This window comes from Carassius carassius, chromosome 29 (genome assembly GCF_963082965.1).
Source record: "Carassius carassius chromosome 29, fCarCar2.1, whole genome shotgun sequence".
Taxonomy (NCBI): domain Eukaryota; kingdom Metazoa; phylum Chordata; class Actinopteri; order Cypriniformes; family Cyprinidae; genus Carassius; species Carassius carassius.
In genome coordinates this window covers 2,434,587-2,460,722 of record NC_081783.1, presented here as the reverse complement: position 1 = coordinate 2,460,722, position 26,136 = coordinate 2,434,587, and the positions used below count along the sequence as shown (strand labels likewise).

Here is a 26,136-nt window from a genome sequence, read left to right as displayed (position 1 = left end):
GAGTACCTTTTTTGTTTCTGCCGATCTCTTTCCTTCCTCGAGGAGGGACCCAGGTGCTGTCCCTTCTCCAGCTCTTCACCCGCAGCCTTCAACACGTGACCCTGCACCGAGGTGGGAAGCTTACCAATCAGAGGAGCCACTAACCAGACCCCTGAACGCTCGGAGGAACTGGAGGAAACACAACAACAACATCAATGTGAGAGAAACACACAGGGCAGCGCTCTCTTCTTAGACACTGATAGGAACACAAATTGGTGTTGTTTGAAGAAGAGAAGGCCAGTCCATCAAGCTGAAAGAAAATAAAAGCTCAAAGCAATGATTGGGGTCACCGACCTGAGCACAGGTTTGAGTTTGCTGGCACTGTTGGTATTAGAGACAGAGCTGCTGGAAACCGCAGAGCCATTCCAGGAAGGGTTACTAGAGTTCATCTCAGCAGACTTCTGGAAAACTTCGATGGTGGCCTTGGCTATGTTCTCCAGAAGAGAATACAGCTCCTGCAAAGAGTGGGTTCAGATGTACAAACCTTAAAGAAAAGAAGAGAAATCATCAAGAGGAGGTGAACTCTTACGTTATTCGAGCTTTGCTTGATCATGAGCTGCAGCTCGAGAGAGGACTGTCTCATCGTCCACTGGTCCATGTTCTGTAAGCAGAAAAACAGACGGGATATGGATGCTTTTAAAGCAATCAAAGCTGAGCTTAAAGCCCCAGCTGGATGTTAATCGTCTATGAAGATGAACACCAATCCTGAATAATGAGCTGCTGAGAGACCCACACAATGGCTAATGGCTAATTAATGGCTAAAAGGTGTGAAATTGATAATTAAGTTCTTGTTCATCCTCTGTTGCTCTTCCATCGCTGAGAGTGGTGTTTAAAACACCCTTCATGTACACAAGTGCATCACCAAATGGAACTGCAAAATCAATGACTGTTTTCAAACAGGTTTCTAGACCACTCCTCGCTAAATGTGTATAAATATTCAGTATATTTTGGTGGGTGGGTGGACACCAAATCAGCTTAAAGTTAGAAAATCGTTTTCCAGTTTGTTTACAGTGCTTTAAAGTGGACTAAAAACCAATTTTTCTGTTGTGACAGTGTCAGTCCACATCACATTCTCTCTGGCATTTTTAGGAAGCCATACCACTTAAATATAAGAATAAAATTAAAATATCACAGCACATGCAGAGACCCGAGTTTTCTGCCTTTACTGTGAACTGAGCTGCTCTGAGACACATTGAAATATAAAGCCTAATTAATTTTAATGATATATTCACTTTTTAACGCCATGCCAGCATCAAGGCTATTTTCATGGCCATCTCTAAATAAATTGTGCAAGGTATTCAATTAGCAAAAGATTCTAAAAGACATTGTACACTAGATGAAAATTCTAAAATACGTTCAGTTGATACATTTTTAAATAAATTAGTTAGACACACCTCTGAATAAAACCGTTGTCTAATTATTAGGGATGCACTGAATATTAGGCGAATAGCAAAAAAATATCTTTCGGTGTTCAGTCGAATAACATGTAGCAAACATTGACTAACGCAATCAAACAGAGGCACGCAAAAATGCAGCAAACATGTCGCCAGTATGAAAGTATTTAAAACTATCCGAGAAAGACAAAGCACTGACATCAAGAGAGATTGTTTAGTGCTGCATCACGTCTCCGATGAGAGAAGAGGTTACTGTATGATGACTGAAATTGTGAAATTACCTCAAATGAATAGTAAATAAACTGCAGAAGGTTATGTTTTCTAATGCATGCACAAATTCATGTATCCAAAATCCAAAGTGCAAGGAAAATCTGTGCTGAACTGGATATTAATTGCTCGGTAACATTTTTATGAATTTTTTTAAAGGCATGTGACAATGTGATGCATGCGACACATCTTCTCAAATTCGTAATGAGAATCATTTATAAATATGCATGCTGTTTGTCAAAAAAAAAATAGAAGCACTGAGATCTTCCTGTGGGTTTCTGCCAAAATAAAAGCAGAGAAAAAGCAACAAATCCATCAACATTCATAAATGATAGTATTGTAATTTTACTGTTATTCTGTAAAATAAGATAAAAAAAGACAATAATACATTTATTCTAACATTCACACATTGTATTCAAATTGGGATGTGTAATCTATTCTAAAATAGCCCTACATGGGGGGAAAATTGGTTTTTATTTTGATTGGCTTCGGCTGAGAATTGTCACTTCGGTGCATCCCTACTATTTACATTAAAAACAGTACAATCCAATAAAATTGGTTTCTCAGTCATTTTAGTTTGGCAGCCTAATTAATTCAATGTTAGATACTTTGCCAAAGCAACAAGGTAAAACCCAATGTTAGAGGCCTGATGGGGTCATGTGGGAGCATGTGACCTGCAGGATGCGTTTGATGCGCTGTCTCTGAGGATTCTCGCCCTCCTCGCTGTCCAGATGTCTGTGCGGGTAACAGATGAGCTGCAGTAAGCGCTGAGCTTGGATGTTCACCAGCACTGGATCCTGCAGAGCACTGCTGTCCTCCGACAGAGACTTCAGACACCGCTCTCCCACCCACTCCTGAACCACAGAGAAAATCAGATCAATTAAATCTTAAGCGAAGAAAAGAGTTACATTTTTCAACTGGAAGGGAGCAGTGTGCTGCTGATCTTTGATCACTTTTAGAGTCTTTAGGCGATGCATTTATAAGCCAGTGGTTTGGATGTCACTTAAAAATGTGTTTTTATACTTCTATTACAATATAGATTATAACAGCTAGAATCCCTGGAGGAGAGGATATGATCTGGTGAAAACCCTCACCTGTTGGCAGATGCTCTTCAGCACATACTTGGCGTAAACCACCAGACTGGCCGTTTCAATCGAGACGTTACGTCCTCCGGATTTTTTGGAGCCCATGTCATCCTCTCCGATGTCGTCCAGTCCGGCAGAGTGGGAGAAGCCTGAACCCTTCAGCTCAGCGTCTCCTGGAGAAATAAACACAGAGTCACAGTTTTTAAGGACTGATCAATTCTGAATGCATAAACTACCAGCTGGATCCCTTTAGCTCCATTCTCCCACTACAACTTGCTTTCTTCTCCTTTACTTAATCATCTAATGCCTTTGCTGGTCTTCTTGTGTTGTTTTCCAATTAAGGGATATAGTTTAATCTTCTGTATGATCTTCAAAACATTATAAAGTAATAGTTCACTGAGAAATTCATCATCAGAATTGGAGAAATGTAGCATTGCATCACTTGCTCACTAATGGATGCTCTGCAGTGAATGGGTGCCGTCAGAATAAGAGCTGATAAAAACATCACAATAATCCACAACACTCCAGTCCATCAGTTAAAGTCTTGTAAAGCTGCATTTGTAGGAAACAACCCCATCATTAAGGCGTTTTAACCTTTAACTGTCGCTTCTGGTTAAAATACCAGCCTAACATCCATAATAAAATGTTTCTCCAGTGAAAAAGTTCCCATCGAAATCCAATCACATATTTGGTTATAATAGTTTTTTTTCAGCTCATTATCAGTGCATGCTCTATGCATATTTCTCCCCTGGCTCAGAAGAGACCCATTTTAATGGAGAAAGCAGTATTACAGAAACAGTTTGACGTTACAAAAGCTTTTTGCTTCACAAGTCGTTAACTGATTAGACTGCAGTGGTGCAGTTATTGTGGTTTTTATCAGCTGTTTGGACTCTTATTCTGGCGGCACCCATTCACTGCAATGATGCAATGCTACATTTCTTCAAATCTGATGAAAAAACAAACTCATCTACATCTTGGATGGTCTACGAATGAGCACATTTATTTATTTATTTAAAAAAAATGCGTGAAATATGTCTTTAATCAGCAGTTTAACTGGCTAAAATGTGAATACACAACAGAAAAGTACTCAAAGTCTCACCTAGCATGAAAACAGCCTTTAACACGGCAAACACGGCTCCCACCACAATGCTGTTCTGAGACGCAGCCAGCAGATGTCGGTCACAGGACGATCGGATGCCCACTGTGGATTTGTCTGTGGACAGAAATATTATTCTCAGGGTTATAGTTACTGTCTAGAGTCGTTCAGATGGGATGTGTAAAAGAGAGTTTGAGTTACTTTATTTAGAGGGAGCTGTTACCTGATTTGGTGCCGTCTTGAGGACAGGGGTTGCGCTGTGGGGTTCTGAACAGATGAAGCAGGATCCTACAAGTAAGTCTTGCTCCAGATTCAGAATCCTGCTCACTACAGGCTGAATACACACACACACACACACACGAATGTGTCACAAACATCGTCTTCCATTAAAAGCCACTGGCCTCTGAATATGCCCCCATCATTTCTGGCCCAGAAGGAACCTCAGACTTGATTTAAGATTTTGGCTCAAACAAACACAAACACGTCGTCATGAATTGCTCATGAATCATCTCATGTTGTTCCAAACCAAATGACACATGTTGAAAAATGCAGACAGACAGAGCTAATCAAATACAGTAAATGGAACCTCAAACATGTTTGTGATGAGAACAAACCTCTTTGATTCAAGCGGGTTGAGCAAATTAGAGCTCATTGAATGGAACAGAATCCCACCAGAATATAAAAAGTTAGTGGATTGTCTTAAAAAAAAAAATCAGAATGTCATCAAATCTAAATTGTGTGAACATTTATAGGGAGTTTAGAGTTAAAATTTGGCATTTATTTATTTATTTATTTCTTGGTAACACTTGGTAAGGAAATTATGAACAGTGCATTCTAAAAGAATTCATAATGCATTATACATATTCATAAATAATTGTAACAAAAGTTAAAATGCATTATTTTTGAATATTTGACTGCCATGCATTTTAATGCATTATTTTTTCAAACAACGAATAGCTAAATATTATAATGCATTGTAATATTACAATGTAAACAACTTTGGTTACAATTATTCATGAGATCATACAACATTGTGCATTACAACCAGGTATAATCAATGCATCAAAACTACTTCTATAATTCATTGTATACAAAGGCTTTAAGTAAAGTGTTATCCATTTTTTTTTTTTTGGAACTACAGATGAAAATGATCCACACTGTTTAAATCTGGCACATTTTATAATGACTATGCATTACTAATTTGCATTGTCCTTGATTAAATAAACACATTATTCTCTGAACTTTATGTATCTGTGAAAAACTGAACGACTGCACCTACAAGCAGAGGCGTCGTGCCCATTCAAAGTGAGGGGGCACGTGCCCCCTCAGATTTCTGAGCCAAGTGGATTTTAAATGCAGCTTCCAAACGAAAAAAAAAAAAAATTGCAGAATAATATTTTTTATATATTTGATACAATCACAGCGGTGTGATTAGATCGTTCAGTGCACAGCATCAGCTGCTAAATTCAAATCTGCATTCGCTGGCTGGCGCTGAGCCAGAGACAGACGCATTCGTACAACGCTTCATGATAACCAATCAGAAACTATTCTGTTGCGCTTATGGATGCAATGGCCAATGAGAGACGTCCAGAAGAGTCATCACTGAAACGCGGTGTTTTGTTCACTTGCTCGCTGACTGAATTATTTAGCGAATTCTCTCATCAGAAACAACAAAAAGTGCAGATGTGCGTACGAATGTAAGTAAGATATTCGTTTCATAATGTAAAGTGCTTCAGTGACTTTAATGGGAGTTTTTGAGAGTGCCTGAACTCTGGCTAGACTGAATGAAAATGTTTTTTGATAATGTAAATGTTCTTTACTCTCTGTAAAATGAAAGTGTTAAAATAAGTATCTTACAATATTGTTATTAAAATTTACATTAAATGCAAATTCAGTCGTATTAAAAATATTTTATGGCATGATATGGCACTTAAGTAAAAAGTCAGGTTTTTATGTGTAGTTAATAGATTACACTACATTTCCATATATTGATCAAATAACAATCTATAAAGGTGCAAAACGCGTTTACCTACACATATTTGAGAAACGAGATATTTCCTGATATATTAAGCATGTTTGGAATTGTTTTGAATAAAGAAAAAAAAAAAAAGCCTATATCAGTTAGGCTATACAGTGCTTTCGTAGAATGACTTGTACTCCCGACCCCCCCCCCCCAAATGTGCCCCCTCAAAAATCATGAATGCATGACGCCCCTGCCTCCAAGGGTAAGGTATGCAGTGACTGTGTGTCTGTATGACAGGTAGTTGTGGAAAACTATTAGACTTCAACTGAAAGAGCCATACCTGCGTTCAGGAGAGAGGGAATGGCCACACAGCGCACCAGATCCTCCAGTAACAAACACTGACGAGCGATCAGGATGGCAACGAATGTCGCCAGTGAGTCATGGAAAGACAGATCACTCACCTGTTCAAAGAGAAAACATATTCAATTACCACCAGGAACATATAGCACAGTTATTTAAAGCGATAGTTCACCCCAAAAATAAACAATTGCTCTTAATTTAGTCACCCTCAAGACAGTAAAGCAGCCATCTTTAGCTGAAACTGTGGTCCTTGGTGATTGATACAATGCAAGTCAACCTGTTTGTAGGAATTTAAAATAAAAATTAAAGGCAACGTGAATATCTGTGGCTTCTGACGGATGTATTGAGTTCTTATGAAGTGAAATGATTGGTCTGTGCAATTATTTACATCATTATTACCTGGAAATCTGAGTATTTTACGCAATTGTCTTTTTCGACCATTAGTTTCAATGAAATTTGTTCAGTCCACTAGTTCGTTTATGTAACCACACAATGACGCAGTGAATATGCAATAACATATGCCCAATATATGACCACATGGTCTAATTTTAAACCAAAGACAAAAGAAGTGAAAAATTTGAGGTTTTCACAAAGAATTAGTTCATTAAGCACTCGCTCTTCTAGCATTTTATATGCTCCACATAGTAATTAAACATGTAAAATGATTTTTATTTGTACGTTTTCTGAGAGGAGTGCCTTTTTCTCTGCTTACCTTTGGATGTCTGAAGCTGAAGTCGTAGATCTATGTTGCAAAACGCAGCATTCAAGCTTTTTGCAAATATTCATATCGAATTCTCGATGAGTCCAAACCAGTGAAATATGATTTTTAAACCCCATGCTGATGAAAACAAAACTATCGCGCTAACTGACATTTGCAAAGCACATGCCTAAGATGAAATCTCACGATTATTATTGCGAAATATGTCTTGGCGAGATCCACACAAACATAATCTGTTACGTCTTACATGAATGTTTCGGGGAAAATTTAATGTGTGTAACATATATATTAGATCCATGCATTACAGCAGGCCTCAATATAATCAAACATTAACAGAAAAGACCGAATCACTCGCTGCTCTTGATTAAACTACTGTTTATTTGCAGCTTTGTTCTTATTTTTAATAACAAAGATAAAACTAAAGCACGTGTCACATATTATTAAAGCATCCAATAATGGTGTGAAATGTGGATGTTTTACATGTCTGAAGCAAATAAAGTGAATAAACGAAACTGAAAAAGTTAATTCATCACAGGATCAGTTACGCGGCTATTTCGGCTCATTTCCAGTCAAAGTGACTGTCTGGCGTCTGAAAGTTAGTTTTGATCGAGTAACTTGTAGATCTGTGCTGCTGGAGCCGCAAACTATTTCGGAGGATTAGTTTGGAGATCTGATTCAACTCATTCACCAAAAACAACCGGTTCAAAAGAATGATTCGTGTTTCTTGCACAGACTGATTGTTTTGCTTCATAAGACCATTCATTTTTTGTTCCTTGATATATTTTTTCTCTTTCAAAAAACTAGTCGTCGCTGACTTGCATTTTATTAATCGCCAAGGACCAGGTTTCAGCTAAAAATCTTCTTAACTATTACTGAAGAAAAGAAGTCATGTTTCACCTATCGTCCATTGACTTGAGACACATCTAGTTAACAAGAGCAACAACTAGGCATTTAGTAAAATGGAGTATTTTCATAAAGACAAGTAAAAACAATTGAAACATGTTTTAGTCAGCACTAATATACTAAAAATGAGATCACATGGCTACAACATATTAGCAGTTAAAGCAACAGATGAAAGCGGACTCACGTCAACATTGCAGAGCAGATCGTTGAAGCCACAGTTGCCGTTGTTGGAGGAGCAGCAGAGAGCCTTGAGCACTCCCAGCCATTCAGCGCTGAGAGAGCGACAGTACGCCGTCAGCTCGGCGCACAGGATCCCGATATCATTCACCCTGAAACAAACCACACAACAGTTTCTCACCGCAGGAGAGCAGGCGCAGCTACAGATGCCATGCAGCAGAGAATCATGCGACAGGACCCAGGGCAGTGTTTATATAAACCATCTCTGGCATTTTTATGATAGCAGCACATTTTTTAATGATTTAAATTATCTTTTTTATTCGTCCATCGAGTTTACTAAAGTCTAAATAGACATTTTTTTGTCTTAACGTGTTAAAGACTGATGTTACTCAACTCTACAATTTAAACTTTGGTTGTAAAATGGTATAAAAAAAAACAATGATCTTTGATTGGTAATAGTTATCATAAACTGTAGTAACTGGAATATTTGACTTATTATTACTGGTTAACTGAGCACTGGTCTGTTTTCACATACTGCGGTAAAAAAAAGACTTAATATTTAATTTATTTTATTAAAAATGATATATCATTTATAATATATACACTTAAAATACAATATAATATTTATATATTATATAACATTTAATAAATAAATAAAATACACACACACACACTTTGTATTAATATTACGAATTCACTTATTTTTTGTTATTTATATTGGTATAGTTATATTATGGTTTTATTTTCAGTTTTCTTTTTAATTTGTATAATGTGCTTTTTGATTGTTTCTGAATATCACTATTCGGGTTCTATTTATTTTTAACGTTTATTTTCGGTTTGTTCTAATTTCCATTAAATTTTTTATCTAAGACTTACAAGACCACCCAATTATAACATGTTTTTAATCATTTTAAACATTATAAATCGACTGAATCAGATGCCCACCTCTCGGGATCACGGTGGTCCACGCACACATCCATGAGCACGTTACACACGAAGCTGTATCGGTTAGCTGGGCTGTCATTGAGGATTTTTCCCACCATGGAGTGGTTGAGGTTGTGCGCGGTAGGATTAGCGATGGCGTCGATCATGAACATCTGATCCCACAGCATGTTGGAGTCTGATGGGTCGATGTTATAGTAGATCGAGTTCTTCACCTTCGAGCAGAACTCACTTTGGGAATTCACACAAATCCAGACACCATTAGAGACCAGGAATACTGGGAAATATTTAAAGAAGCATGGATTCATAGCTCTCACCTGAAAATCTCCCCAAACTTGCTCTTCAGGTGACTGCAGGAGGTATAGAGGTCGTAGAGATAGGCCAGGATACAGCGTTCGGCTGAGGAACAGTCTGCAGGATTCACGCCAGACTTGACTACGATCCGCAGCCTGCCAAGAACGACGCAAAATATTCATCACCGTCCAAATAGCTTGAAGGAGATGTGCACTTCCAGAATAAAAAATTCCTGATCATTTACCTCGCCCATGTCATCCAAAATGGTTTTTGAGGAAAACACCTCTGTGGTGGTCGATGATTTGACGGTCCAAACTGCAGTCAATGCAGCTTCAAAGAGCTCCCAGCTGAGGAATAAGGGTCTTATCTAGCGAAACAATTGGTAATTTTCTTTAAAAATATATATATATATTTATACACTTTTTAACAGCTTGCTCTAGTTTACACATTACATAATACTGTTGGAAAGATTACGCACAGTTAGTTCTTCGGTTAAAAAGTTACTCATTTTATCCTCCAACTTTAAAATTGCACGATTTCACTGTTTTAGCTTTTTTGTAAAGGGCATTTGATTTTTTTTATGTTAGCATTTTGTAAAACAAAGACGCGCATCGCAGAGGTAATGCAAGCCAAGCTTTTGTGGTTAAAAGTATATCTCTTAAAGAAAATTACCAATTGTTTCGCTAGATTTAGACCCTTATTCCTCGACTGGGAGCTCTTTGAAACTGCATTGACTGCAGTTTGGACCTTCAAATCACTGATCACCTTAGAAGTCCTATATGGAGAATGTTTTCTTCAAAGACCTTAATTTCTTTGTGACTGAAGAAAAAAAAACATTAATATCTTGGATGTCATGGGGGTGAGTAAATGATCAGAAAATGTTTTTCCGGAAGTAACTTTTGCTTTAATGTCATTCCAAAAAAAAAATGGGATGGCAATATCCTATCGAGTGGTGGACCTGAATATGACGTACCCATCGAAGACCTGTGCGGTCTGGTCAGGATTGAGGATGAGGCAGGAGTGGTATCTCCGCAGAACGGCCACGATACACAGACAGAGACCTGTAGTGTAACTGCCCGCCAGGTTGGAGGACTTCAGCAGGAGCTCTGCTTCCACCAAACTCAACTCGTTCAACAGCTACAGTACACAACACACGCCGTCAAAATAAAAGTCCTGTCTCGAACATACCGGCCAAGCAGAAAAACTTATCGGCAGATGTCGATATATGAGAAAATAAATAAATAAAAGACAAATATCGGCCGATATTATCGGCATTGGCGATATTGGTCGACCACTAAATACGACTATTTTAATGCATTCATATGACCCCAAACAGAGAATCAGAGGTGATATTTTGGGATCAGCTGTCATACAGGACACAACACATGCAGTCAAAATAAGTGTCTAAGACATCGGCAAAGCAGAAAAACTTATCGGGCAATGCCGATATTTAAAAAAGGACAAATATCGGCCGATATATCGGCCTTGGTGATATATCGGTCAACCAATAAAAACGACTATTTTAATGCATTTATTTGACCCCAAACAAAGAGACAGAGATTATATTTTGGGATCAGCTGTCATACCTGTATAGCAAAGTCAATGAGGCCACTTATATTGAGCGAATACTCCATGAGGTCGAAGATGAACTGGATGTGTTGGACCAGTGGGAGGTGGTAGGACATGCCTAAGGCAAAGCTGGTGATCTGTTCCATAACATTCCTGGACACCTGTGATACACAGCAGTATTACCCAACTGAATTGCATCTGAACACTAATGAGATTTACAGTGAACTTAAATTAGTAGGTTTGAATACACTATACAAATGTTGCCCAGGTGTACACTCTGGAAATTCAGAGCCAGTTGCCTGTTGGAATCAACATATTTAGCTTAAAATCAATCTTTTGAAATCTACTCCAGTGTCTGAGAGCGTGATCAATGCATATGCACTACCTAGTGAACCCTGGGTTTAAGACACAAACAACCACAACAGGTCACAGCAGCTCATTGATGGAAGTCAGGCTGACCTGAGAAGTGACCTGGTGCTGGTCAAAGTGTGAGAGGTGCTGGAATTTAGAGAAAATGTCTTCAGCGGTGGGAAAAGCCTCGGGTTTACTCCTCTTCCTCTTCTGGCCTTCCTCACCTCCTGAGGAAAGAAAACAAAAGACAAAGATTGATGAATAAACAGCACACACCGTTTAATATCTCAGGCTGCTGCTGTGAGGAAAATAATGGGATGTTCAATTACAACTCCATTAAAAAATAAAAGCAAACGCAGGGTTGCACTTTATGACTGAATCGGCAGGTAAGCTTGAATATAATAAGACCATTATTGCTATTAGCATTGAGATGGGGCTACAGCTATGAATAGTCAATGACAGCAACAGAGGTAAGACCGTCAATAATGGAGGAGAGTGGAGAAAAAAAAAGACTAATGTAATTAAGCATTAATGATGAATGGTTTCTATTCGGCCCTCGAGGAGAGACGGAGATCTAAATGTGTCCCTCAGAGCCGAAAGGTGAAGCTAAAGCACACAACTGCAGTCAAGACTGATTGTGCTGTCACCGTGCAGCACAAAATGATTTGCGTAACATACCTCAGCAATAAAAGAGAACGTAAAGATCTCAGTAAAAAATAGTTTGGTTGCTATAAAGCTGCAAATGTGTGAAATTCTGTGTTTGAAAGAAAAAAATAACAAGGGTTTCTAGCAACATAAGGGTTAATGAATAACTTCTTTGATTCCTTTGCAAATAAACTTCCAGAGAATGAGTAAAAGTCATCAAAGGGTGACGGTTTGAGTGGTGTTCATTGTTGCACCTGTCTCTGCTGTACTCTTGCGGTTGAGGACCTTCAGGATGTCTTTGGTGATCTTCTTGATGGCGTGCCGAGCTTCATCTCTCTGTTTGCCAACCCCATAGAGAACCACCAGACGCTGGTTACACTCGTGACTTGCGCTCTCCTCCTGAAAAACAACCAGTTTAGTCACAATATTAGTCACATACAATACAATTCAAAAACTTTGGTACAATTTTTTTTAAAAGGGGGGGGGGGTTATTGTGGTTTCATGCGTTCTGAGTTCCACAGTGTTAAAGAGTTGGATTCTCATGCTAAACATGGCCAAAGTTGAAAAAAAACAATTTGGATGTTTGATGGAGTAATTCTGTCAAATACACTGCTTCCATAAGTTTCAGAAATGCTTTTTCCCCCCAAGCATGGCCCTCCATGATATCAGCGCACACAAAGGAGTCTCTAAAGGAGTGTGTTTTTGAATGTGAAGGAAAGAAAATCTTATTCTGCTTCATAAAGCACCCAGCGTTAAATGAACAGTGGATGCAGTTTGTTTTTTTCCGTCTGTAACATGTAGATTATTAAAGTCTGTAACACAGTTTGGTTAAACTTTCTCAATGGCAGTGTTAAAAACACCTTTTTTACCCTGTCAAAAACAGCTCTTTTAAGAGCATGCCGTTTCGTAGCATTTTCCTTTAAATGTTAATGAGCTCTGTTGACCCCGCCCCCTCTTCCGAGATGCACATTCATCGTGAAACTTGCTGATTGGCACATTATTAGGAAAGGCGATTTGCAAAGATTAATTAAAAAACCTTATACTCACTTCTGCTGTAGGTGAAGCTGGATCACGAACGATTCACGTGAACATAAACAAATTTAAGTAGATCGGGGCACCTTCCCTTCAAAAACAAACGTAATCCACTGCTTCTTAGATGTCTGGAGTAAATGACGACTGCTATGTTCACTAATACATCCATCAACAGAACACCGCAATCGCTGAGGATCATTCTTGTCTGGAATGATGATGGCTCACTAAGGGCGGAGCTAAGGTAAGACTCTACTGTCAATCAAACTATTGTGGGAGGGGCCTGTTTGTGTGACATCACACAGGTTTCTGAGATCAGCTTGATTATGAGAAAGGGGTAAAGATTTGAGCAGATAAAAAAAAAAGCACTAGGTGGATTTTTATTATTCGAGGGTGTTTGTGTACACACACATTTCAGTTCAAACAACTTGTAAAAGTGTATGTAGCATCATTTTAAATACACTTTAAAATGTCATTTATTCCTGTGATCGAAACTGAATTTTCAGCATTATTTCTCCAGTCTTAAGTGTCACATGCTCCTTCAGGAATCATTCTAATCAAGAATCATTCATAATCAATGTTGAAAACAGTTTGTGGAAACCCTGAAGGAAGACATTTGCTACTTGAAAGAGACCCTTGTTATTTCTTAACAGTGACACTTCAGTTTATGTACCAATTCTCACTATTAACTTGCATGCATATTATTTAACTAGCACTTCTAAAGCACATGTTAATGTCTTATTCTGCATGACCATTTGTAGCATCCCTAAATCCACCAAACACTTAACAGCTTCCTTACTAACTATTAATAAGTAGGACTAACTAGGAGTTCATTGAGGCAAAAGTTGCAGTTAAGCGTTAGAATTGATCCCTAAACTATAGCGTGACCTTCTTAACACATCCATATCTATGTTGTGAAAGCATCATTTCCCATCAGTCCTGCTCGAGCTCACCTGAGGAATGGGGAAGTGTGTGGCGTACTGTATGTGACGGGGCTGCTCGTAAACCAGCGGGAAGGCCGGGTCCATGCCCTTATCCTTGGCAGTGTTTTTGCTCTCCTGATCCGGGGCAGGTTTCTCTGGGGAAGGGCTTCCCTTCGACTCGCAGTGCATTGGAGGAGAAAACATCTGCTGAAGGTTCAGACCACAATTTAGACATTTAGTCAAGGACTTAGAATTTTTTTTGTCTTGTTTCCAGACAAAATATCTAAACATTCTTAAATCAAGATTTTCAAGAAAAGTAAAAATTATTGTTGTTAAAAAAAAAAAAAGGTAACACTTTAGAATAATGGTCCATTAGTTCATTAAAATGAACAATACATTACTGTATTTATTCATCTTTGTTAATGCTAGTAAATGAAAATACAGTTATTCATTGTTAGTTCATGCTTATTCACAGTGCATTAACTAATGTTAACAAGCACAACTTTTGATTTGAATAATGCATTAGTAAATGTTGAAATTAACATTAAGATTAATAAATGCTGTAGAAAGATTGTTCTTGCTTAGATCATGTTAACTAACATTAACTAATGGACCATTATTCTAAAGTGTTACCAAAATAAAAAAACAAGTCAGTTTTTGCTTGAAGCCAGCTAAATTATCACTCGTTTTCCATTTTAACGATGATTATTTTGCTTACCCTTTTGCTTGTTTAAGCAAAAACTCACTTAATTTTGACTTGTTTTTTTCCCAAAAACAAATATTTTTCCTTCTTGATTTAAGAATGTTTAGATATTTTGGCCGGAAACAAGACAAAAAAAAATCTAATTATGTAAGAAAAGCATTTTTTTTGCAGTGTACAAAACAGACAAGTGTAGTAAAACACTTTCTCTAACCTCATCAAAGTTAGCGCTGGAGTTGTGATCTATCTCCATCGACTCGGACATACCAGTATCCTAAAAAAAAACACAATGGAATTAATAGCAATAAAGTAAGACTTCATCCAACCAACCAATTACATTCCACCACATGTTGACAGAAAAAAGCTACTTGCTTCCATTTTAACACTGCTTCCTGCATCCTGCTCTTTGCGCTCTGATTCGTCGGAGGGCTCGTCGCTGGGGGAGCGTGGGCGGGGCAGATGGGAGTCAGAGGCCAGGTCGCCTCGTGAGATGAGGGTGCACATGTAGATGTTGTGTGAGAAGACGTCATGACGGATGAGCTCGCAGAAGAGGAGCACGAGATTGGAGAACTCCACTCGCTCGCTCTCGTTCCCGGGCTCAGCTTCACAGACACAGAGAAGCATTTAGACTTAGTTCAGTTATACTTCATTTAAATGTGTAATCCATCTCTGAAGTGGTTCATGGAACTGGAAAGATATTTATTTATGGCTGTCGAACGATTAATCGTGATTAATCGTATCCAAAATAAAAGTTTGTGTTTGCACAGTATGTGTGCGTGTGTCCTGTACATCTGAAAGCGGATTAAATAAGCTTTCCATTGATGCTTTCCATTTATTTGGCTGAGACGCAATTATTTGAATATCTGGAATCTGAGGGTGCAAAAAAAAAGTCAAAATACTGAGAAAATCACCTTTAAAGTTGTCCAAATGAATTCTTAGCCATGCATATTACTAATCAAAAATTACGTTTTGATGTATTTATGGTAAAAAGTTTACTAAATATCTTCATGGAACATGAGCTTTATTTAATATCCTAATGATTTTTGGCATTAAAAAAAAATCCTAATTTTGATCCTTACAATGTATTGTTGGCTATTGCTACAAATATACCCCAGAGACTTAAGACTTAAGGTTTTGTGCTCCAGCGTCACATTTGAATACACTCACACACACACACACATGTATATATTAAACAAAAATTTCTATGTATATGCATATTTATATAGAATTTATATAATATATAAATATTTTATATTTAAATATAGCATATCTTTCTTAAATATATACATGCATGTGTGTATTTGGATGCGATTAATTGCAATTAATCGTTTGACATTCCTAATTTTAATGCCAAATCAACAACAATGGCTATATTCATGCCAACATTAACAGTATTTAAATGCATCATTTGCAATAACATAACATTTCTTAAGTAGCAATCAATGAACAAGTCAGGGCTCCAGACTCATTCTTCCTAATGGTCGCTCTTTTGCAACTAACTTTCTTGGTTGGTTTTCAAGAACAAATAAGATGAGGCATGGCATACACCACATGCTGTATTATATACAGACTAATAAATAACAGAATGCTTAGTAAACACCGAGGACTCAAATAAAAAGAAATAAAAGAGAGCCTCCTTAGCATAACGTGAGGTAAACAGCAAAGATAAGATAAGCTTTTCAAAATGAAAACAAAAAGAAAAGTAAAATAAGCTTGCATGTTTTTTCCCTCCACAATTAAATTCAAAATTATAGATTTTTCTTTTATGCCAAAAAATCATTAGGATATTAAGTAAAGATTATGTTCCATGAGGATATTTAGTAAGTTTACTACTGTAAATATTTGAAAACAAAATTTTTTGAGTAATATGCATTGCTAAGAATTCAATTGGACAACTTTAAAATGTGATTTTCTCAATATTTAAATTTTTTTGCACCCTCATATTCCAGACTTTCAAATAGTATCTCAACTATACATCAATGAAAAACTTATTCAGTTATTCAGCTATCAGATGATGCATAAATCTCAATTTTAAAAAGTGTACCCTTATGACTGTTTCTGTGGTCTGTTTTGTTGTATATGCATTAATTCCATTCGCCATTTATTATTAATGCACAGATCCAATATAGGTTTTCACATCAGATACAGGAATATTACATTTTGTTAAAGCTTCCTTAGCTGCTTTATCTGCTTGTTCATTGCAGACCAATTGAATCATATGGTAAGGTCTCCAAAAAAAAAAAAGGGAAAAAAAAGAAAGTTTAAATCATATTTCTTAAAAGAGTAAATTTTTTTCTGCTTGTAGGCAGGACATCGAATCTATGCAAATTAAAAAAATAAAATAAAAAATGCCATTGCCGTTCCTTTTGTATTTGTCCTAGAGCTAAAAGTAAAGCAAAAGCTCAAGCTCTGAAAATCTAGCTTTGTCCAGAGATTGGAACTGGACAGAAAACCCTACCGATGCTAAAACATGAACTCACTGAGCACAGGTGCTTGTGTGTCCAGGAACTGCAGCAGGACGTCTTGGAAAACAGGCAGAGTGGCGGCAGACAGAGACCCTGAGGACACCGAGCACTTCTCATCCACGACCTCCGACTCTCCACACCGCTAAAAACACACAGGAGGAACATATCCCTGTGAAAACTGTGCAGCTGGATATAACCAAACCATATTTATAATACGTTTGTGCCAATAGACAGTAGTATCATGGACGATAGACAGTGATGTCGCCTGTTGCTGATGCCTTTGATAATAGCAAGATGATTATTATTATTTATTGTCCATCAAAAATAGCCTAGGTGTCTATCTTTAGCGAAGCAGCATGGAGAGCTGTTTTCTGTAACAGCTTTTTGGATAACTAAGAAAATGTAAGCATTAAAATAAGTAACTTGAATACCATTGAATACCAAATTCATAATGTAAATATAATGTTTCCCAGCAGCACCTCGGCCTCAATCTCCGTCTGCCTCTTCTCCAGGAGTTTGGCCACCACCATGGCTCTGTGCGGCCCGGACCTTTTACAGGAAACAGCCCACTCACACAGCAGGGTCACCACCGCATCGTCGTCTGGACTCATCTACAGTGACATTATACATCAAACATCAGAGCGTTACATAACTAGTATTACATAGTTACTGCATTTTATTTACGCTGATGAACAGCTGTCGAAGCAGCACTTACGTGTCTGATTAAAATGTATAACTGTCCATCATTAGTATGCTACCATTTAAACATTTGGGTTTGGTAAGATTTCTCCAGTTTAAACAGCTAACATATAAATCATTACCTGTGTTCTGTAATTCAGTTCCGTAATTCATTCTATATCTGTATTTTTTGCCTTCTCAAGTATTATGTAAATACATATGCATCTTTATCTGTACGTTAATCGATATACTGTTCCAGATTCTTTCACATTATTTATTGCTGAGTCTTGCAAAATGTATTTTTATTTTTTGTTCTCATGTTAGATATGTATGTCTTGTGTGTTTGCACACACTTGGCGAATAATTCTTTCTGATTCGGATTCTTTCAATGTTTTTGAAGTCTCTTATTCTCACAAAGGCTGCATTTATTTGATACAAAAAAAAATACAGTTAAAAAAAGTTCAATTGTGGAATATTACGATTTAAATTACGGTTTTCTAATATGCCGATTTGAATATTTCTTATTTTTATCAAGGTTAAAAACAGAGATTATTTTATTTTAGGATTCTTTGATAAACATTTATTTGAAATGGAAATCTTCTGTAACATGATTGTCTTTACTGTCATTTCTGATAAATTTAATTTCTTATTAATTTCACTTCTTATTTAAAAAAACAAAAACAAATTTTATACATACATACATACATACATACATACATACATACATACTAGGGCTGTCGTCACTTTTAAGAAAAATCTAATTCGAACGGATATCGAATATCATGCAATGTATTCGAATATATTCTAATATATACATCGTCATGGCGTCATGCCTCAGACTAAAAGGCTTCAGTCATCAAACAAAACGGCATCGCGCCTCGGGACTGATAAGCTTCAGGTCTCAGGAAAAACGACGTCAGGTCTCATACAATTAGGCATTAGATGAAACGGACTCAGGTGGAGTATCGCGTTCTGGTGTTATATATATATAATATATATAGTAAAACCATGGTTATTTTTTGTAAGGGTAATTTTACTACTTTGCCAAAATAAAAGCTTGCTGGTTGCAATATGGCTACTAACTTTTTAAACGTGCATACATGACTCTCGAAATGCATGTTCTCTTCCCTATATAACTTAATTAGTGTAACATTTGAATAAAACTGTTAAAATATAATATATCAGACACTGCCTACTAGGGGTGTAACGATACTCGTATTCGTATTGAACCGTTCGGTACTAGGCTTTTGGTTCAGTACGCGGTACGCATTATGGACCGAACGGTTCGTTGGACTAATTAATTATATTTGGAAAATAATAAAAAAATTGTGATATATAATGATATGCGTTCAACAAGGTAGCCCAATAACCCAAACGACGTAACAGGCAATGCCCCTGACACCCCCGAAGAAGAAAAAAACACCAACTTATAAGTTTATGTTAGGCTACTCAGTCAGGCGCTCGCTCACTCAGTAATACGCGCTGAAGACTCATTGCAAAATGGCCAATGCGTTTAACAGACCAGAAATAGAAGATCCTCCAATAACCAACAGGTCTGGTGTTTGGGTGCACTTTGGATTCAAGTGCACCCAAACACCAGACCTGTTGGTTATTGGAGAATCTTCTATTTCTGGTCTGTTAAATGCATTGGCCATTTTGCAACGAGCCTTCAGCGCGTATTACTGAGTGAGCGAGCGCCTTTATGGGCCTTTCACACAGGACGCGGTATGCGTGGCTCTGCGCTATAAATCCCATTCATCTCAATGGCTTGCTCCACGCAAGGACGTTTTGTTGCTGCGTCGACCAAAGCGCAAGCGCAGAGGTGCGCATTATTTGCGTGCACGCCGCGGTCAAAGTTCAAAATAGTTCAACTTTTGCCACTGCACTCTGTAACGATTACCAGCGCGACCAATAGGATCCAAAACAAGCACGGAAATCAAAATTAATGAACGGCTAGTACAGTACTGTGTGTGTCAGAATTTCCTGAGCTGTACGATACAAGTTTGAGGTAGTATAGGGACATCGCAAGGAAACCTGTGTCATGGAGACATATCTCCATTCAAGGAACAACAGACTATGATAGAGCTCCCGCTAAAAGTTTTTGAAACTCCGCCTACGCCATAGCGCAGCGCACCCAAATCGCGTTGTATCTGAAGGGCAACGCTGAACCCGGCGGCAAGCGCCGCGCATACCGCGTCCTGTCTGAAAGGCCCATATACTCTGTAGTGGAAAACGTAGGTTTTAAGAACATGCTTAATGTAATTGAGCCCAGTTACAATATTCCTTCACGAGCCCATTTCAGACAGACCGTAATTCCTGCTTTGTTCCAAAAAACATAAGCCCTATAGAGAACCAATTGAGTAAAAACACACTCAATATAAGTAGTTATAGAGTTCCATATAAAAAGTTACATCTTTGTATTTGTTCATAACTACTACAATAATATAACATTTAAATTTTTTTATAAGGAGCTGTTTTTGTTTTATACAGTATGCTGCTAAGAAAACACTATAGAAGATGGGTAAAGAATAGCTCCATCATTGTTCAATGTAAAAAAACAAACAAAAAAAACATACTTTATTAGTTTTAATAAATAAAAGATTTTTAAAAAATCAAGGAAATTTAGCTGCCAATTTTTTCTTTTTGCTGTATCTAAAACGTACCGAACCGAACCGTGACACCAGTGTATCGTATCGAACCGTGAATTTTGTGAACCGTTACACCCCTACTGCCTACCTCTTTTTGCCATCAATCAACCATTATTTACCACTTCCTCTGAACGGCGTGCGTGTGACGTCACATGGGGCGGGGCAACGCGATACTTCACCTGAGTCCGTTTCGTCTGATGCCTAATTGTATGAGACCTGACAACTGACGTCGTTTTTCCTGAGACCTGAAGCTTTTCAGTCCCGAGGCGCGATGCCGTTTTGTCCGATGACTGAAGCCTTTTAGTCTGAGGCATGACGCCTTTTCATTTAATGACTGAGGTCTGAGGATGTCCTAAAATGTACACCGTAAGCTAGCTATTATTCGCTTGATTTGGTCAAGGGCCTACGCTACAACACCTCTAGAGTGCCCTCTACTGGATAAGATGGCATATAATAAAATAAAAAAAAACAAACAGTCTAATCATAGACTGTAAAACTATTTTAGGGTCTCTTAACTAGTTGCTTATTAGCATGAATATTACTAGAATATTAGCCATTTATTAGTACTAATTAAGCACGTTAATGGCTTATTCTACATCCCTAATCTTAACCTACACCTAAACTTAACAACTACCTTAGTAACTATTAACAAGCAGCAAATAAGAATTTATTGAGGGAGAAGTCATAGTTAAGTGAATAAGTTTTCTAATTCTGTTACGTACTGACCCCAAACCTCTGAAAATCAGTGAAACCTCATAACAACAAATTAAAAACACAATTGTCTGTACCTCATGTCCATCTTTGCTCTGTCCCGAGCCGAAGATCCGGTTATACAGCGAATCCAAGGAATTGCTGAAGTCTGACTTCTCAAAGCTGTGGTTATCCAAAACCTCCAACGTATGCAGGACGCGGCTGATGGTGAAACCTACCGGACACACCAAGGATGATATTTTACACAGGCTTAACCGGGATAAATCAAGTCCTGTTCATACGGAGATGCCGAAGAGTTCGTTCATGCCCACCTGCAGTCGTCTCCTGACACTTATCGAAAGACCAGCGAAACTCCACCGCCTGCCCTCTCTCTTTGATCTGCTCTTCAATCTCCCTCACCTTGACACGGACCTGAGAAACATCACATTGCTTTAGATGAAGCGCTGTGATCAGATGAAGTGCCGGTAGATCAGATGATGTGAAATCAAGATGTCAAACCTGCTGGTTAAAGCTGCTGTTGCCCCCGGGCATGGGCAGGTTCGATGGGGCGATTGGCAAGAGGTCTAATGGTGAGCCGGTCTTATTACGACTATCTGTCAGAGAGTAGTGCCAGACCAGAGCGCTGGGACAACACAACACGATACTCTAGAGGAACAAACACAATAAAACCAGTGTCAAGAGAAACGCAGCATATATATATATATATATATATATACACTAGAGATATAACAGTATGTATCAGTATTTTTGTTAAAATGTGCTGGAAATGTTCAAAAACAAAAAAAAACAAGTTTTATAAGCAAAATCAAACAACAAATAAAATTTGATTTTTTTTTTTAAACACTAAAACATCAACATTACCAATAATGTCCAGCTTTTAAATGACAACTTGACAACAGTTTATCTGATAAAACGCATGAAATGTTCAAATAAAACTTTGAAAAGGTTTCATAAAATGGTAAAGCTCACATGTCAGCGTTTAAATAAAGAAAAAGAGTTAAGTCAAAACTCAAAATGATAACTGATGTTTTTTTTTGTTTTTTTTCTGCTCCATAAATGATTCTAGATATCTTATCCGAACTGTTTAAACATGTAGAATCCACATAAGCTTGTTTTTCATCAATTTTACAGCAGGGCACACAAATTCTGTCCGTATTTTGGCCAGACAAAACCTGCACGCAAGCTGAATATAAATATAACTATCTGTAAACCCACTTTCTGACACTAGGTGGCGCTTATTGAACAGAAGATTTACTACCGTTTCCCATCACCTCTGTGAACGAAGCGGCATTGGGATTAAGAACATTACTTTATTAGGTATTACATGGAGCATAGATGAACATAAAATACCATTTAATCTTTGAAAACATTGAAAACTGTACTTTATGCTGGACAGTATTTATTTATCCTCAGTTTTTCAAATTGCGGTAATCAAATATGGTTTTAATGATAATTAAAATATGAAGCGGTAATACTAACCATGGGAATTTTATCATGAATAAACTATCATGATTGATCTGTAATCATTCCATCCCTAATGTATGCCATAGCACTGCAGCTATTGAAGATTTATCAAGTATTCTATCGATTATTCCATTGATTGAGTAATCGGATACAAGTTATTCTTCTTTATTAAAGAGCAATAATAAATATACAAGAGATAATAAGATAGGTCTCTTAAAATAAACCTAATTTGTTTCTTCTTTAGAAAAATAAAAATAATGTATTATTGAAATGGCATACATTAATAACTGTGAAAGCTAAACCCATTTAATGCATTTAATTGCCAAATTACATTCAAAATGTAAATACTAATAGAAAAAAATAAACTAAAAATGATAAATACAAAAATTAATTTCACATTACTTTAAAAAGGTAAACATTACAACCTAAAACTAAGGCATAAATCAAAATAATTAAAATAAATAATAGTGCTGTTCAGAACACAGAAGTTATAGAAATTATTGTGTTTCAATAAGATTAAATAATTTTTTACATTTTATGGGAATTTTTACCTTTATAAAGCCTTTTTTTTTGTATGCATCATCTTTTGAGTAAAATTATTACATTTAATCAGTCAATTGGAATAATAAGACATTTGGGCTGTTAACAAAAAAATTATATCAGTATCAAAAGCATGCAAAAAACTGCATCCGAAGAGGCATTTAAATGTAGGCCTATTTAAACACTATTTAACCTGCCCTTACAAATGCATAAATAATATTTTGTTATTTAAAACCGAAAAAATTTTATACTGATATTTGCAATTATTCTAAAAATGAAAAGAGACTTTAAATGTGAAATGAAAACCGCCAGTCATTGTGATTGAACTGAATCATTTAAATGGTTGATTCATTCAGGAACGAAACACCGTTCGCAAAACAGCACTGTGGCTTTGTTTGGAATCTATTTCTGTTGGCGAAATAGAGCAAAAACATACAATACGGCATGTAAACCGCAAGACTCTTAATCTAAACTTCTTGGTTATTGAACTGTTGCATAAAATCAGTATCACATTTGTAATAATGCTGATTTTTGAGGTGAAACCTGGGACTCTTCGTCTAATATTGACTCTAATTTTGTGGTATTTTTATGCATAGCTGTGTCTGAGTGTGTGTCTGTGTTTCACAGAGAGAGAATGAGATGATCAACATGAACATCATAAGTAGCCACCATATTGATTTACGGTCTTAAATATGTCCAGCACTTATTAAGTCTACGGTCCAGGGTTTATCGGATTGTGCATCAGTAATAATAGTCCATGGGGAGACAGTAAAAGGACTAAAGGAAGCCTAGAGGCAAATTATTTTTTTGTATCTGAGTTACTCAAGGAATCAAGCCATTACCTGCAGCATGCAGCTGAGTCCAAACACCACGGGCCTGTGCTGGGGGCAGATGTAGAAGTCTGTGAAGGGCGTTTGGGGCTGGTTGCCCCCTGCAGGCTGGGAGGTCGGGGTGGGGGGCAGAGCGTTCCCTTGCTGTGCCGAAATGCCGTGTGAAGGGTGTCCGCCTGGACCTGGTCCAAGACTGCCATCGCTCAGCAGCAGATTGAGCCGGCGTGTGCAGAAATACGCCAGCCGTCTCGATAAGTAGGCTGACTGCACAAACTCTCCAGAGTACTGAGTAAAATGAAGACGGGTCAAAATGATCAAAATCCATTTTATAAGCAACCATGTCAAGACAGATTCAATTGTTTATGTGTCCTCTGCCCTGATTTTGGGAGACAATCTGCAGAAATCTCTGGTAAAACTGTGTTAAACCAAACTGAAAGTAATATACTTTTATTGTTCGGGATAAAAATGGGTAAAATTCAACAAATTTGACATTGAGTCACATTCTGGTGGGAATTTATGTTTTTAATACTTCTCAAGTTACATGCACGCAAACTTTGGACTGATAATAATAATAATAATATTTCTTGCTCTCGGAAAGCAATGCAAATATTTCAACAAGGCATCTTTCTAGTTTCAAGATGATTTATTCTTCAAACATGCATCTTTAAAAGAAAAAGTATCAGCTGAATGCAAAGTGAAAACCACATTTGGTTTCTGGCCGCTGGAAATATGTACAATTTTACATTTTAAACCTGGAGTCAAACATGGGCCTTAAAAATCAAGATGCAAAAAGGAAAGTAAATCTAAAAGGGTATTAAATACATCTTTGATAGAGGTCTTTGAGTTACAGGTATGCAAACATTGGAGAAAAAACTCAAGAAGCCATTTTCCCCCATTTTTGAACTGTCACTATTGGCATATAAAGAAGATAGCAACAAAGACTGCTAAAGTCAACAGATTTGGACTGTGTTAAAATAACAATGCTGCTGCAAAGTAATTTTTACCATGCTGTAATTTGGCTCTGTATCTCAGGTGAAAATTGCCATTTTGACTCTCTCCTACAAGAGTACTCAGTAAATATATATATCCATGACATTTAATATTTTAGCTCTTGTCTTCATTAATGCATTACTTTCACTAGAATTTGTTTTTTTTTAATCAAACTTAAAAAATCGGACCCCTGGTTGAGTTGACAGGGAATGACTCAAACATTAACTGAAATAAAATCAATGCATTTATAAAAAAAAATTAAAAATTAAAACGAAAAACTAAAACTTAAGCTATATAAAAAGCTAAAAGATTTGACTGAAAATAGTAAATAAATAATTCACAATAGAATTAATAAACTAGCATACCAATGATATTCAAATATCAGCCCAATAAACAATTTTGCAATGTGTAAATTTAATATAAAAGTGTAACCAATTAAAAGCGAGTGTGCTGTGTTAACACACCTGTAACAGGAGCGGCAGCAGGAACCGCAGAAGCTCGTCCTCTCCAGGTCTGATCTTCTCAAAACACTCCAGCACCCAGGTGAGGAACTCGTGTCTGTCTAACATGCCGTCCTGTCACACATGTACACATGCACACAATAAACAATCCCACCAACATACACAAAAACACTCCCCTTTTGATAAATCCTTTAAAGGGACAGTTCACCCAAACATTAAAACTCTGTCATCATTTATGTCGTTATATTCAACAATATGAAAGCAACTGGAACGAAATAAATGATGACAGAGTTATATTTTTTGGGTGAACTATCCCTTTAAGACATGGTAACAGTGGGCAGTATGACATATCTTTAATGTGGCATGACAAGTGATCGTGTCAAATTCAGACAGACATTTTATCATAAAAATATAATTTTCTCAGGCTCACTTAAATCCTTTTATAACACTTGGGATCGTTATATTAAAGGCCTATCTTTTGCATCTGTATCTAGCATGACATCATGTAATATTCGTCATCTGTTAGAAGGTAATTCTTTTTTGGGGTCTTAGTCAGACATATTTCCATGTTTCTTTGTTGCACTCGCTTGCAAACTGACAGCCCTCTGTATAACCTGAAGACAACATCACTGCATCTGTGAATTAAAAGGTTGCCCACGCACCTGAAACATGAACATGGCCAGCTTCTCGTTGTACTCCCACTGTTTCATGGCGGTCTCCACCTCAGCAGGAGGAGCAGGAAGAGGAGACCCACAGCCCTGGCTGGGAGACTGTCTGTAAAACTCTGCCACCTTCTGCAGCTGCTCCCACAGGTACTTCGTTATGATCTGAGTCCATTCTGCAGAAGCCAGATAAAGCCAGTAAGGCATTGCAGCACACAGCCCACCAAACATC

The 26,136-nt window shown here is 37.3% G+C and overlaps 1 protein-coding gene across 6 annotated transcripts in view; it reads right to left on the bottom strand.

The window, feature by feature from the left end:
• The window catches only part of LOC132109392 (mediator of RNA polymerase II transcription subunit 12), a 43,886-nt gene that overhangs the window by 14,500 nt on the left and 3,250 nt on the right, over nucleotides 1-26,136 (bottom strand). For 4 of the 6 annotated variants that reach the window (XM_059515422.1, XM_059515425.1, XM_059515426.1 and 1 more), the window contains exons 5-30: nucleotides 25,905-26,080; nucleotides 25,246-25,356; nucleotides 23,804-24,076; nucleotides 21,456-21,602; nucleotides 21,269-21,368; nucleotides 21,035-21,171; nucleotides 17,400-17,531; nucleotides 16,936-17,062; nucleotides 14,828-15,057; nucleotides 14,670-14,729; nucleotides 13,786-13,962; nucleotides 12,058-12,202; nucleotides 11,267-11,385; nucleotides 10,825-10,968; nucleotides 10,212-10,375; nucleotides 9,262-9,393; nucleotides 8,948-9,175; nucleotides 8,010-8,154; nucleotides 6,185-6,305; nucleotides 4,105-4,215; nucleotides 3,885-3,998; nucleotides 2,795-2,958; nucleotides 2,375-2,554; nucleotides 569-640; nucleotides 334-494; nucleotides 7-168 (exon numbers count right to left, since the gene is read on the bottom strand). In XM_059515422.1, the coding sequence (XP_059371405.1) occupies nucleotides 7-168; nucleotides 334-494; nucleotides 569-640; nucleotides 2,375-2,554; nucleotides 2,795-2,958; nucleotides 3,885-3,998; nucleotides 4,105-4,215; nucleotides 6,185-6,305; nucleotides 8,010-8,154; nucleotides 8,948-9,175; nucleotides 9,262-9,393; nucleotides 10,212-10,375; nucleotides 10,825-10,968; nucleotides 11,267-11,385; nucleotides 12,058-12,202; nucleotides 13,786-13,962; nucleotides 14,670-14,729; nucleotides 14,828-15,057; nucleotides 16,936-17,062; nucleotides 17,400-17,531; nucleotides 21,035-21,171; nucleotides 21,269-21,368; nucleotides 21,456-21,602; nucleotides 23,804-24,076; nucleotides 25,246-25,356; nucleotides 25,905-26,080 (3,832 nt within the window). The remainder of the gene's footprint in view (nucleotides 1-6; nucleotides 169-333; nucleotides 495-568; nucleotides 641-2,374; nucleotides 2,555-2,794; nucleotides 2,959-3,884; nucleotides 3,999-4,104; nucleotides 4,216-6,184; nucleotides 6,306-8,009; nucleotides 8,155-8,947; nucleotides 9,176-9,261; nucleotides 9,394-10,211; nucleotides 10,376-10,824; nucleotides 10,969-11,266; nucleotides 11,386-12,057; nucleotides 12,203-13,785; nucleotides 13,963-14,669; nucleotides 14,730-14,827; nucleotides 15,058-16,935; nucleotides 17,063-17,399; nucleotides 17,532-21,034; nucleotides 21,172-21,268; nucleotides 21,369-21,455; nucleotides 21,603-23,803; nucleotides 24,077-25,245; nucleotides 25,357-25,904; nucleotides 26,081-26,136) is intronic. The other 2 variants (XM_059515423.1, XM_059515427.1) reach the window with 1 other exon arrangement.